At 43.3% G+C, this 14,974-nt stretch overlaps 1 protein-coding gene across 3 annotated transcripts in view; it reads right to left on the minus strand.

Annotated features, from left to right (window-relative positions):
• Positions 1-3,522: 3,522 nt before the first annotated feature.
• LOC116949754 (BAI1-associated protein 3-like) overlaps positions 3,523-14,974 on the minus strand; it is a 55,096-nt gene continuing 43,644 nt past the window's right edge. For 2 of the 3 annotated variants that reach the window (XM_032967388.2, XM_032967390.2), the window contains exons 26-31: positions 14,092-14,163; positions 12,994-13,077; positions 12,110-12,239; positions 10,692-10,851; positions 8,163-8,365; positions 3,523-6,229 (exon numbers count right to left, since the gene is read on the minus strand). In XM_032967388.2, the coding sequence (XP_032823279.1) occupies positions 6,114-6,229; positions 8,163-8,365; positions 10,692-10,851; positions 12,110-12,239; positions 12,994-13,077; positions 14,092-14,163 (765 nt within the window). In that variant the 3' untranslated portion in view covers positions 3,523-6,113. The remainder of the gene's footprint in view (positions 6,230-8,162; positions 8,366-10,691; positions 10,852-12,109; positions 12,240-12,993; positions 13,078-14,091; positions 14,164-14,974) is intronic. The other variant, XM_032967389.2, reaches the window with a different exon arrangement.

The following is a 14,974-nucleotide window of genomic DNA, read 5'->3' on the forward strand; positions in this document are numbered from 1 at the left end:
CCCACGGCCGATAATAATAGCACAGGCTTTGCTCAGGGCTCACGTAGTGCAGCAGCTCATCTGCCGAGCCCAGCTACTGTGAGGGTAGTGCAAGTTCCAAACCTCCCCCCACCTGCGGTTAATGTGGGCCACAGTAGCAGCAGTCTTTACGCTGCTAATTAAAAGTGATTTACATTATGAGACCTCCTTTGCCAGTAACAAGATATAGGAATAGGTTTTACCCTTTTAACTGGCACAAAAACTGACACCTTCATTCAAGGCATCATGTTTGCAATAACCACAACACAAGCAGTCAAAATGCAAACAAAAAGACAACTCTGATAATAATATGCACTGTCCTTGAATTTGATTGGTCCACACCCGAGACGGCTTTCTTTAGAGCCTAGTCTCCACTGGTGTTGGACCAGAAGACGCCAAAAGGCGTACACCTTATGGCATCTTCAAATTCAAGGACAGTGCATATTATTATCAGAGTTGTCTTTTTGTTTGCATTTTGACTGCTTGTGTTGTGGTTATTGCAAACATGATGCCTTGAATAAAGGTGTCAGTTTTTGTGCCAGTTAAAAGGGTAAAACCTATTCCTAAATTAAAAGTGAGTTGTTAACTGACTCGTTCAAAATGGTGATCACGTAATCCACTGTTATTGGTCACATCAATACATTTAAACCACTGAAGTTATAACTAGTTCATAAATCCTGTCTTCGCCAGGCGCAAGTTAAAAATATATATTATAATTTCCCTGATATGATTTTTTTACAATTTTATCTACGATCAGACAATAATATCTACTCCAAAAAGATGTATTTTTCCGCAAAAAACCCAAAGTTTTTGGCAACTTGATTCAACTTCTTGTATTTTAAGACGTACCCATCGGAAACCGCTCAATGTAAACATTCCATTATTTTATTGTTTAGAAAGAACAAAAAATAATTAAATTAATACTCTATGAGGGGAAACTCATCTTTTACCGTTTTCGAATTATTCAGATTTGAACATAATAAAATGCGTGTTTTTGTGTGTAAAAAAACGCTTTAATCCGAAATATCTCAAAAACAATGAAAGATAGATCAATGGTCCTCGCTTTAATTATATTTGCTGTCTATGAAACGAAAATAATCCCCGCAATCTTATATTTTGAACGGTTTCTGAAAGACATGCACAAATATGTTTATGAGGCACTTAAAATCGAGATTTGGGGTTTTTTTAAATGAAAAATCTCGGATTTTCATATTTGTCTTGTTGTTTGTGTCCAAAAAGCTAATTATGTGCCAAATTTCAGCTTTTTATCTTGTGGGCAATTACTCCAGAGCTTTTTGAGACGTACAGATTCAGGTCTTTATTTATATAGAAGTTAAAGTTTTTTTTGGGTTCAATCGAGTAAATATGTGCCATTAACCTACCACCACCCGTCGTGAAAGCCTACGTGTTAAATTCACTGAAGTTCTGTCACCCCATGTGGTATTGACACGAGACAAATATGGTCCTGGACTCACGGACTGCAAGAGGATTGAGTCTCTTGCAGTGTTTCCTGACACAATTCAGTTCTTTTTTTTAAGCTCACGTAACTCTATTCACATTCATATACGTCCTATCAAGAAGGGCCATTGCCTGAAACGTCACTTATTCTAATTTTCCTTTCAAGTCCAGTGTTACATTAACAAATGTGTCGAGATTTATTTTGGTTATTTGCGCATCTGCACCGCTGGTAATGCAGCAGAATCACCAAATAATTCGTTTGATTAAAATGCTCAGGTTTCTTGAAGTGTCCCTGAGGCAGGGGGCAAGGCTTCTTTGGCCCTGCTCGGGCAGCCTCTGTGAGGGCATAGGGAGAGATGGAGGGGTGCATACAGACTGGGGAGATTGGAGAAGTTGCCGGCTTATGCGTGCATGTTGAACTTCTTCTGCACCGTACGTAGCCAACCGTGATAATTTAATCCATGCCTGTTAACCCATATGGTTTACCCGTATTCTTGTACAGGGAAATTGAGTTTTCAGGTCTATATAGCGTACGGCTGTTTGAATACGGGTAATTTAATTTGTCTATTTGTTTATGTTTATCTCTTGTGATGTGACTTTGTAGGCGAGCAGACACGCTCAGCCTTGACTGTTTTCACGCAGGGAAGACTTTATTCTCCCTCAATGAATCTCGAGGCTTTCCTAAACGGGCAGAGAAATGAAGGCTATGGCACCCGCAACGCGTGTCACTGCGGGCGACCCCACCTGTTAGAGCCAGAGCCAAGAAGCCGGTTGCGAGCAGTCGTGCGGCACCGCTCTGCGCGAGTTTCACTAACGGCCTCCTGTGCACTTATCCCCCCCCCCCTTCTCTCCCTGTCACTCACCACCTCATCCTCACATTCCGTGTCATTCATCTCAACCAATAGGGTCAACTTCACATTCCTCACCCACCAAATAAATCTGTTTCTCGGGAGAAGTTCACGCGAACCACCAAAACATGGACTGATTTACCCCAAAAATTCGAATCTGAAATGACAGCACCCACAAACTGTGATGCTATTACATAGAGAATACGATTCGTACGAACGCAGATACAGATTTAAAAAAAACCCAAGATACCCTGAATAACCTTTAACAGATTTCTGGGGCCAGCGCGCGCAGGGCACATAAGCGGAAGGGGTGACCAACACCATGCCTGACCACCTCTGTCTTCCCAGTGCTGATGTTTACAGCCGCACCACATACACATTCTAACCTAGCCTCTTGGCAGTGCATTAGATCAGCAGCAATGGATCAACACAAGCAAATTCTGGAAGCGCTTTCAGCATTCGGTGTCTCATCAGCAGTCAAGTTTGCTTGAATCAATGCTGTACTGTTAGATGTGTATATGAAAGGGCTGCTTTCAACATTCACTGTCTCATCAGCAGTCAGACTCACCTGAATCTATGCTGGTGAACTGCCAGATGTTTTAATAGCAAGATATGGTTTCAACATTCATTGTTTATTCGGCAGAAGTCAGGCTCACTTGAATGAATGGCTTGTGAATGCCCTGACGACGGGTGGGTGTGTGTGTGTTGTTTTTAATATCGGGGCGATTTCTGGCCCCATGTCATATGGGCAGTGCCGGATTACCCTAGTAGCAAAAGTATCACGTGCCATGGGCCCCGTACTTTCAAGGGCCCCGTGCTAAATGATTGCAAGCTGTCAATTCCGGTTCAGTGATTCTGCACTTGCTCTATTACTATAGTACTATACTGCCTTCACCTTTTATGAACGACTGGGTGTTTAAGGTTAGCGATTTGTCGTATTATCTGGCTGTATGGCATGTAAAAAAATACAATTACTTTACTATACAAGTAAACAATTAGTTTTTTTTTAAATGTGTGTTTTTATTTTATTTAGGGCCCCTTTATAACATATGCTACAGGCCCCGCACTAGCTTAATCCGTCACTGCATATCGGTGCAAACTGCGACTATACAACTCCTCTGTGACTAGACTAGACCCCAAATTGGGGTATACTCAGGAGCGAGAATATGAACATTAAATCACACTCGTTATTGACACATTCACCTTATTACATTAATTTATTCAAACCACACCAAAAACACTGGACTTTCAAAAAGAAAACCCCCCCAAAAAACCTTCTCTTCATTACCTAAGCGTCATGCAGCGAATATGCGCTACTACATCAGTGCTGTACTATATAAAGATACTTTATATTAATGTAACATACAATTATACATTTTATCAAAAAATAGTATTCGTAATGTTATGTACATCCTTCACAAATGCTTTACGAAATATAACAAATACTATGTACATAAATCCGAGTTGTTTATACACTTTATTAGCCTTTAAAATGTCTCCACCTAGCAGGCCGCTTTACGGGTGAAATAATGAACGGTTTTGGTATTGTTGTTGTTGTAGGCGGTGGCTAGCTCGTTGGAACATGATACGGGATATTGTACTCTTCACAACACGATCCATCGCTTGACATTCACGAGTCACAAATGAAGTCCATCACACAAACCGTGATATAGCGAAGCGTTAAGGTGGCAGCCCAATTTACACGCTGCGAAACACTGCGTTTTTAGACCGATAGATTTGATTTATTTCAGCAGGAATGGCCCAATAAGCTGTTAGGCTCTATTACACGGGCGTCCTGTGAAAGTACAGGTGTTGTAGACCTTACTTACAAGTTTTTAAGGGAGCTTGTTTTTGTGTCGTTATATATCAATACGTGTTGCACGCCTCTCCCGTTATTGTATGTAAATGTATGCCAGTCATCTCAGTCAACCCATGGCACCCGGGTCTGTCCCCATGTTCTCCTGCCAGCAGGAGTTCCGACACTTCACGTCGCCTTAAAGTGCACGTAGCCTGGCACAAGCGCCGTGGTGACGTCACCGCCACTTAGTGGCGAATGGCGATTGTCGTTGTATGTTGAAGTTTCTTTCGGACCGTACATAGCCAACCATGATACAATCGGAGGAGCGATTATTATCATTTACTACGACGACAATGTTTGTCCACCCAAGAAGGCCTGAGTGAGGCACATCGAGTCTTTCTTTTTCAGGTCCCTTTTTCAGGGTCCCTTTTTCACAGCAGTGGGACGATAGTGCGATGCATAATACCAATTAAGTTAATTTGAAGGTAATTGTTTTGGACTGCCAAAAAATCAATTACGTAAGTGTCAGTTGTCAAATTTTGATTTAAAGCTCTCGTGACTGCAAGGATTAATATTCTTGGTTCTTTCGGTAAAGTCACGTAGAAGGGAAACAATAAAATAATAAAAATATAAAACAATAAATTGAATATGTCAGTTGTCAGTTATGTAATTCACCACAAGTACTGTGTGTGGTTAATGCAGACTTGATTCCTTGCAAAAGGTTTATATTTGGTGTTTGAACATCTTGGTATCTGTTTTATTGCCAGAAAGGTTAAAATCTATTCTTGTGTTTCATATGTAATGCGTTGTTTTATAATCTTTACATGGGACGATGTTTAGCAGTCATAAGCCACAAAGCGGCAGCAGTCATGGTCGATCCACCGCTGGATGAAGGCCTGCCCAAGCTACCACCTCTCTCAATTTCCATTTGAAGAGTTCAGATTGGTGAACGTAGCGGAGGTGAATCATGGTACGGAATGTGGAAAAATTCCTACAATGTGATCCAAAGCTTTGATTTTTGCACTACGATATATTTAGCTACCACTAAGAAAGCAAATGCGGAGTTGTTTTTAACTTAATTCTGGTCTTTTTTTAATTCATCCTGATCCAGATTACGGTGCAATGTACGATATCATATTGAAATAATTAGTAATCAATTGTTTGTCTCGTTTTCACCATTTAAAGTGTGCAATCTCTTGTCTTATTGTCTTACTTGTACAGCTTGTGTTACTTCATTAGCATAAATGGAACATTGGGATATCAATTTTCATTAATAGATAATTATTATTGCGTAGATGTTTTGATACATGCATGCTTAACGAAAGTAATACAAATAAAAATAACTTGTACAGTTTTCAATTTCTAACTTACTAGTTCACATTTTCCGGTTTGAATTTTAAGAAACATCTCACTCATAATAACTTTTTTTGGATGATTTTTAAAAAAATATTCTTTCTTATGGGTCCTGAAACCCGTATCGTTACATAAACAATTCGTTTAATCAATCGTTAAAATCAACCTGTAAGATGTTTACATTTGTAGAGCTATCAATTCCTAGTGCATTTTGGTGACAATGTGAGTTCCTGCGATTACATCCTCACCGTGTGAAATGTGATAACAATCTAGTTCCCGTGCATTTTTGGGGGCATTACATTGTTAACCCCAAGTTAACTCGTGGAAATGACACTCATGCTCAATGCGAACACACAAAGTAATCCTGAGCCCAGCTTGAACGATGAGTTTGGAGCTTCTGAAACACCTCAATGAGCATGCTCTCGGGTCCGTCCGTGTGTTGGAAACTATTTAAGAACAGTGCTGCGAACAAATCTGTTGTGAAGAAAAGGAACCGACGCTCTTTAATTCACATCAATATTTGTCTACTCAAGCAGTATTATATATATTTTTTTTCACGTCAACTCCTGCGCAAATAATTACAATAACAATTGTACACAAAACACCTCGTCCAACGTTGTAACGTTCTCAAGTTGCCTCTACAGGTCCTCTGTTGAGAAGAGTATTCTCTTCTCCGCCTTCCGGAGCTTTTTCAGAAACTGTTTACCTTCCTTCTCAGAGCATCTTCTTTGCAGGAACTTCACGGCGTCGCTCTCTGTAATGGTATACACACGTGCACACAGTACCGTAAGCACCTAAACAGCAGTCACATCACATGGCCTCCGTGGTGGCGAGATGTTAACTACCTTGCCCGGCATGCAGGAAGTCGTAGGTTTGATCCCAACCCTGACGCCTGTATATATGGAGTTTGCATGCACTGTCTGCCCATAGTCGCGTGGATTTTTCTCCATGTCCTCCGGGTTTTCCCTCCACATTTAGAAACGTGCGTTTAGAGTATTCGGCTGCTATAGATTTCGACATGTTGATAAAGCTACTTCGTTGGGCTATCATTTGTGGCTCGGTCGCTTTTGAAAGGTTTCTGTTCCCATAGCATACAGGGTGGAGTGCAGACTTTGACACGTGGTGATGGTTAATGGCGGTTGGAGCCCTGTTAGAGAACTGTGTTCATCTCAGCCGCTACGAGCCATAATCAAGCGTCGCTATCCGCTGTGTTTTCAGGCCATAACGCCTATATGTCCGCCCCCACATTCTGGAAACGCCTTCAGAATTCCCAGCAGTACTGTGCATTCAATTGCTGGAGATGCTTCCAGCATGTGGAGCGAGAAAATGTATATTTCTAAATGCAACAAATGCATCTAAAGTTAAATATCGAATGGTGGGACATTCTGAATTTGAATTATGTGTGCATTCTCATGACAATGTAGGAAATTCCTGAGGTAAAAAAATGTCCTTTAAAAAAAATACCCTCCATTGCTCACTGGGTTTTGCACCTAACAGGTTCATCCGCTTCTGTGCACACGACAACAAAAACACGACGATCCGTTCTCATACCGTGTCAACCCATATGGTTTACCCCGTATTCTTCTACAGGGAAATTGAGTTTTCAAGTCCATACGGCGTACAGCCATTTCAATACGGGCACATTTATTTTTGGTGTATTTGTTTGTGTTTCTCCCTTGTGAAGGGACTTTGTAGGATGAACGTTGAGATTTCTAACGGCAAGGGATGACCAATAAGGCCTGAATTGGTCTGTAACGTATAAGTTTTTGCTCCACGTGCTGGGAGTTTCTTCAAGAACAGTTCAGTTCATTCCTGGCTCAGCTCAGGCTGGCTTCTGACTTAAAGCTATGTTTAACTAAAGCTGACCGTGAGCACCTCCGATTAGCACGGTTGGCTACGTACAGTGCGAAAGAAATTTAACATACATACATGGTCTCAGCCTTCCTCAGGATGTCCATGAGCCGAGCCTTAGCCAAGCTATGGCTAAGCCACACATGCGGCTCAAGTGTTCGCTGAGCTGTGTTAAGAGGCCAAGTCCAAGCCTAGCAGTGACTAAGGATATGGCCACTAAAAGTTCAGTACAGAGGGAGAGTAATTCAGTTTAATAAGAAGCGAAATGTTGGACATCGTGCCAAGCAACATTTCGGTACAACCCAGACACACAAGCGAAGAGCCACACAGCACAACTGCAAAACCCTACGCAGTAGCATAATCATGCTGTACCCACGATCCCATCATCTGTAAAGAGGTGGGCATTGGTGCCTTAAACACATCTCACTGGACTTTTACGCCAAAGATATCAAGAAAATCTTGCTTCTTGGGCTCTGCTTATTTTCTATAGTTTTCATATACATTTTCTATCATTGAAATGTCAGGGTCTTCAAGATAGTATTGCCCGCAAATCAGGCGGCGATGATAACACCTTCAAAGATGCACACATACTTTTCCATTTCCATTCTCTGCTTATAATGCACGCTGTCTGCTTACTGTTCACCTTTTTAATGGTGAAATGTGTCTCATTGGTTCATTCAACTCATGAACAAATTGAGTTGGTATTACAAACAACTATTTGATCTCAAGTTGTTTTTGGCAGGTCTAGTGCAGCATTTCCCTTGATATATTCCTACTGTTATTCTAAATGGGTCTCCAGATTGGCACGGCTGCAGTGGCGCTGGATTGGCTCTTGCCTTGCGTCTTTGGGCGCAGGAGGGGCAGCAGGAGCTGGCTGCGTGCGGAATGCAGACTCTCGGGAGCTGGAGCCTCCAGGCCGGCGACGCTGCGCAAGCCAAGGACAGCCTCGCCTAGCAGGCCCTTGTGAAGGCCGCACTGGGCCTTCAGACGCAGCACCAGGCAGGCCCCGGGTGCTCGCGCTTGCTCCATCGTCACGTTTCTGCACAGGCAAAGCGATCGCCCCCGTGTTAGTTCTGGGTCACCGTATTCTCCAGATTATATGACGCTCCGGAGGGTAATACGCACCGCAAAACCCGCGCCTCCGTGTCAAAGTTCTACGAATCTGGTCACGTGCGCACACCTACTGGATGATAAGACGCACCACCCCCAACTCTTGCTTTAAAATACAGAGGGGAAAAAAGTGCATCTTATAAACCGGGTAGTATGGAAACTGGGACAAATGAAGACTCTATTATGTTTAGGATCAACACAGCACCTCTTTTAACTTGTGTAACATGAGGTAGAAATGGATTAGGGATTAAGCTGGAAGGACAAAGAGGTGAGGTGAATTAAGGAGAGTGTCATTAGGGTTGCGACTGATCTTCGGCAGAGGAGAGAAGGAAGGGTTAAGTCTGGAGTTTACAAATACGTTTGAGGCCTCTGAAAACAGGTGCATGCCGAGTAAGCTATGAAAGTCACAGCAGGACGGAGTAAGCAACTTGGGGAAGTTTGTAAAAAATGTAGCAGGAATGTGTTGTAGATGCAATGAGGAAGTTGAGGTTATCGTCAAAGAAGAATTTGGTCTGAATATTAGAATATTGAATGTCAAGTTTAAATGTTTTACGAATAGGAATTTTTCAGGTATGTAAGTTTAACTTATTCTTAGCGCTTTCGGTAAAGTCACGTTGAAGGGAAACAATAAAATAATAAAATATATATAAAACAATAAAAATTATCACGACGTTTCGACCATAACACCTGATGACGACCGTTTGTGTTATGGTCGAAACGTCGTGAGAATTTTTATTGTTTTATATACATTATATTATTTTATTGTTTCCCTTCAATGTGGCTTTACCGAAAGAGCTAAGAATATGAATTCCTGCAGTCACGAAAGTTTTAAATCAAAATTTAAGTTTAACTTCTTTTGTACCATACTTAGCCAATCATGCTCATCCATGGGGCACTGTGTGGCATGTTTGTAAAAAAGTAGTGTTGGTGTGAGTGGACTCTGCTCCGTCACCGTATCGTCTGAATACCACCACCAGAGCGATGGAGATTGCAAACATCACGAACATCACGAATGGAAGGAAGGAAGAAAATAGGGGAGTCCCTTTGCCCAGCAGTGGGAAGCTACAGCCCAACATCATCATCAGCAGCAGCAGCATCATCATCATCATCAAAATGACGAAATGGACAGGTAGCCTGTAAGTTTGGCAAAGCACACGCAGGAAGCAACTTCAATAGTTACCGCTTGAGGATGAAAGGAGAATACGTGAGGTGGGGTTGTGCAAGCACAAATGATAATCTACACTGTTATGTGTGGCATGTTGAAACGGTGCTGTTTGAACAAGCTCACTCTAGTCCTGGCCAGGGGAGAGCAGAGATTTGCTAGCTCTGAAAAGCAAATGCCTTTCGGAAGTTGACTGCGCATTGTTCTACGGATGGACTCACCCCCATCACAGGAATGTGGAATGACCACCACTGGCCGAGGGCTGTAAATGTATGTACGTTGAACTTCTTTAGCATCGTACATAGCCAACCGTGTGGGGGGAAGGACAACAAACTAAACACATAAAGCAGTTTGAAAGAAATTAGTTTTAGATCTAGATTTAAAAGCGCATAGCTGCAGTGTATTGGAAGGAAGAGCGTTCCAGACGGCCGCAGAAGCGCATCTGAAAGCACGCGATGCGGTGACCGTCTTTTTGGTCGATGGCCAGCCAAAAGCCGCTGCTGCTGCTGTGAGGATGACCGGAGTTTGCCTGATCTTTGACGAGATCAGCGAGGTATCGTGGTTCATCTGTGGCATCACTTTGTGTAACGAGTTCAAAGCTCAGTTTAGCAACAACAAAAGACAAATATTTTTGACTTAGGGGCCGTCCATAAATGACGTCACGCGATTTTTAACGATTTTTGACCCCCCCCTCGTCACACGGCGTCACAAAAAGTCAGACCCCCCCCTCAAATATGACGTCACAAAGCTCTGCCCCCCCCCACCCCCCAAAAAATAAAAGATGCTTCAAATCGCTTTAAACTATTGTCATTGTAGTGCGTATTTAATGTGGCGCTGCACTCTGATGTTGTAGGAGAAAACATTTATTAAAAAGTCTATTTAACTAAGTAGAACGTGTTGTCTATATTTATTTAAAGTTGCGCATTTTTATATGACGTCACATTTCTCACCCCCCCCCCCTCCTCCTCCTCGTCACACATCGTCACAAATGTCTGACCCCACCCCCCCACCCCCAGGTGCGTGACGTCATTTATGGACGGCCCCTTAATAATAATAATTAAAAAAAACACAGCCGAGATGTGTGGGCACTCACAGTTTGAAACTCTCTTCGAACTGGATCGGAGACGTGTGCATCTTGCGCTGGGTCCTGCGTGGGTGCGCGTGCGGGAAGATGTGGCGGGGGCACAGCAGCACCTTCACGTAGTGCTTCACGCTGCTCTTGCCAGGCCAGCAGAGCAGCGAGGGCAGCCCACCTGTAAAGCGGAACCAGAATCATCAGAATCTCTATTCGTAACGAGAGGAATCCGATGGGCTGTGAAGCTCTCTTTTTCGAGAGATGTCCAGTAGGGGCCGGTCAGAAAAAAAACAATGCAAACGCAACGACAGGAGTGCAAAGTATAGGAAAGGTAAGCAAATCACAGAAACAAAGCAACGTTTATTTTACCAGTTAAAGCCCACTATGCAACCCACCAATGCAATCACTGCAAGTTACATTCAACAACGTTCTCTCTCCACTATGACCAGGAATTAATCCCTTACTCAATGTTTTTTTGGATTGCCGGTGTAATCCACTACCACTACTAGAGTACCATAATAATCCTATATGAATGTATCCTATATTCTATACTGTAATCCTATGAACATTTTATAGGAATATAGAGAATACAATGAGGACAAAGTAAGGTGAGATGGATGCAGTGTGCTAAAATAAAATAATTCCAAAAACAGCATTCCTGAGTATAGATTTAAAGCTTTCGTGACTGCAGTAATTTATATTCTTAGCTCTTTCGGTAAAGTCACGTTGAAGAGAAACAATAAAATAATGAAATATATATGTTATCATATTTTTTATTTATTATATATTTTATTATTTTATTGTTTCTCTTCAACGTGACTTTACCGAAAGAGCTAAGTATATAGCATTCCTGAGTGTTCGGGCTGAAGTGAAGCACTGATGACAAACGTTTTATATCACAGTCCCTGTTCGGAGGACCAAACAGCAAGCGGCCAGGCACAAATGGCACGATTGAAGGTATTATAGAGTTATGACGTTTCTTTCGTTGAATTGAGAAATTGTACGTATTTCAACATCGCAGGTACGTTCGGCACCTCAGCAGGGATATACCACGCACGGCCGCTTTGGCAGGTTTCCCGCCCTTTCCACTGCCTCGAAGGTTAATTCTTTTTCCAGCTCATCAGCATTCTCTAAAGGCTTAATTTCTCAAGCAATATTTGAGGGAGCCCCTCACCCAACCGCAAGCACCTCAGTCCTCGCTTCTCAGGAGGGAAATATTTTCTGGAGCCGAGGTCCTGGACAGCCCCAGATAAAATTTCGGCCCCCAGTATTTTTATCCCCCTTGTACAAATATTGTTTTCCCCTGCTAAATTACGTGTCTCATTGAAACCGCCATTGGATGAGGGCTTTCCAAAGCCACCGCAAGACACTTCAGGATGATCTTCGTCATTAAAATGAGAATTGGTCGCTCAGGGGGTTTGAAAGGCGTTAGTTACCATTGGCCCACGACGGGGCGTTGGCCAACGCGTCCGTCAGGTCCACGGTGAGCATCTGACTCTTGTCGTCGTACGAGCAGCCGGTCTTCAACTTCCCGTGCCCGTTCCCGGCGCTGTCCGCTGCCTGCTGCTGAAAAATCGAGACACAAATTGAAGCGCTCGACAAGAGCCATGATGTGGTATGACTCCGGTTCAACACCCTTCATGGGGTTATTTTACACAAATGCTTTACCGAGTTTGGCGGCGGGGTTTTTGTTCCTTGCATCATTCAATTGCAAATATTTCATCAGAATTTTTTCAAACATGCCCTTGTCTAAAAGTGAGTGCGCGCTGGCTTAATTGGCGTAAAGGCGAATCACTGACTCACTGAGAGTTGCTCGTCTGCGCTTCCCCTGTGTCCATATCGCCACAAACAGCCCGTCCGTCCACACTGCTCAACGCTGGAAGCTCACGCGGTCACTCCGGACCTGCTAGCTGGGCCAGCCTGCTGGAGCGCTGTGGCGTGGAGGATTACTTGCCGACTTGTAGGCCTACTCGTGGCCTCAATGTCTTACTAGAGGCCTCGATGCCTTAATGGACGCCTCAATGTCCGCACCTCTGATTAGCACAGTTGGTTACGTACTGTGCGAAAGAAGTTCAAGATGCATACATGTACGGGCGCCACTAGCTGCCGCTTTTTAAATGATTTCTGCTCACAGTGTTGCACATGAGTATGGAGAGGTGAAGGCAGCGGTTCAAGTCGGGAATACATGCGTACATTGACATACATTCATGATTCAAACCAACTTATTTGTCCAGTCACAGTTATTTGCTGACATTCATAATTTCTGAAGCAGATTGTGCGTGTTTTTTTGCGCTGCTGTGATTTGCCACAGTTTACTAACCTGCTCCTCGGCCCTCTCCTGGTAATATCTTTCAATCAGCTCCAGGGTGTTGGACTTCCTCAAATAGAGCTGGTTCTCAAGAGACTGAAAGGTCGTGAGAAAAAAATGATTATACCCACCGCAAATGCATGATCATACAGAATTGTGTCACATGGGGCAAACATGAACCTGCTAAGCGCGTCACTGCTCTTTGTCCTGCCATTGGGATGATTGCTGGCTTGTTGTACAGTGCAAATGTGATTCACTGCCCGCAGTGATTCCTCGCTTAACGTACTGTATGACCAAAACGATTAAAAACTACTGCTACTGTGTTGTCACTCATAGTATTTATGACAGCAGGTAAACTCCGGTGGATCCACAGTTATACATGGAGGGGGCAGTGACACGACTGTTTTACGTCGCTCCATCTGCTCGCCACAGTTAGCGCAGAGTGGACCAATATGCTGACAGATCAGCCAGCACCAGGAACTTGTTAATTTGAAAATACAGTCCTAAAAACGTTGAAGTATTCTGTAAAAAAACAACTCTAAATTTGCACTTGATTAAATTTGACTGAACACTATTTTTAGTTCATTAACACAAATCGATTCAATGAGATTGCATTTTGTTTTAAGAAAACTCATGTCATATTCAACAGCCTTAAATAATCCGTTTTTTTATTGTTTTAGAAATGCAGTTTGCAAAAAGAATTGTGCTAACTTTTTTCGAAGGATATCTATTTTTTATTCGTTTATTATTGCCAATTAAAGCAAGTTGAGCTAGATCCATGCTCGCTAACATGCAGAGGTTGAGTAGTTGCGCAGTGGTTATTGCACGACGCTATCAACTCGGCAACCTGAGTTAAATTCCGGGTCACGGCTAGCATCAGTGGCGAGCAACAGCTGAGCCGGTCCGGCGCCCCCTCCACCTTTCACCAACCCGCACTGACCAGCGTGGTGAAATACGGTCAAATAACCCACGAGACCGACCTGACGTGGAGGGAGGTTTCGATCCAGCAATGGATTAACAAAGGGCCGTGATTCTTTTCACTGACGGCACACGACGGTTTGTTTTGATTCATTTTTTACGAACGCACGCACTCACGCACGCGCGTCTCACCTTGTACTCTGCATTTTTCAAGGAGTTTAGTGAAAGGCCCTGAGAGTCAGAATAAAACACATCCAACAAAACCTGTGGGAACACACACAACGAGAGAGATTACGTTCACTCCTAAGGCACGTGTTGTACACACACAACACACGTGTGCTGACCTGTGCGGTCATCCACAAAATATGTAACCCCTGAAACATTAATGCCGATCAATTTCAACAACATCCACGGCGCAGATGAGAGGAATACAAATTCGAACTTTGTCGTTGGATGCGGTCCTTCTCCGCAACATCTTCTCACGAGGGGGGGGGGGGGGGGGGGGTTAACTCCCGGCTCCCCTGTCGAGCCAAGCTGCACGTCCACTTGCACCGCGACAACGTGGCGAGGCCTACCTTGACACGTCACCTCCTGCCCACAGTTTGAGGTGTAAATACGATGCCTCATCAGGACCACCGCCCAAGTGCCTGTGCGCGACCGTAATGTCGTTTGCGATCTGTGCGGCCAGGCTATGTTAATTTATGGGCCCACTTATAATTGAATGACCTGGTTTAATTTCTATCACTGCCAACATTGTTTTGTACAACTGTTTTTTTTGTGGTTGGCATTGTTTGGCTTTGATCTATACCTTTCCCACGCCATCTTTGATTGGGCAGTCATACCCCGGCTCTGCAATTCTCCTCACCTGGTGCATTCACCTCATCCGCACCCATCATGTTCTCATTTCATCAGAACGACACGACTTAGCCTGTAGGGTTTTACTCTTGTTTTAGTTATTTTGACTTCACTGTTGCTCTTAAGTCCATATTTTCGTAATGTTCGTTACATAAGCACACCGGGGTTTCCAAAGACACGGTCCTCCTAATTACCCCAAAGTACCGAAAATGTAATTCAA

This window comes from Petromyzon marinus, chromosome 37 (genome assembly GCF_048934315.1).
Source record: "Petromyzon marinus isolate PM22_M1 ecotype Great Lakes invasive population chromosome 37, UKy_Petmar_22M1.pri1.0, whole genome shotgun sequence".
NCBI lineage: Eukaryota > Metazoa > Chordata > Hyperoartia > Petromyzontiformes > Petromyzontidae > Petromyzon > Petromyzon marinus.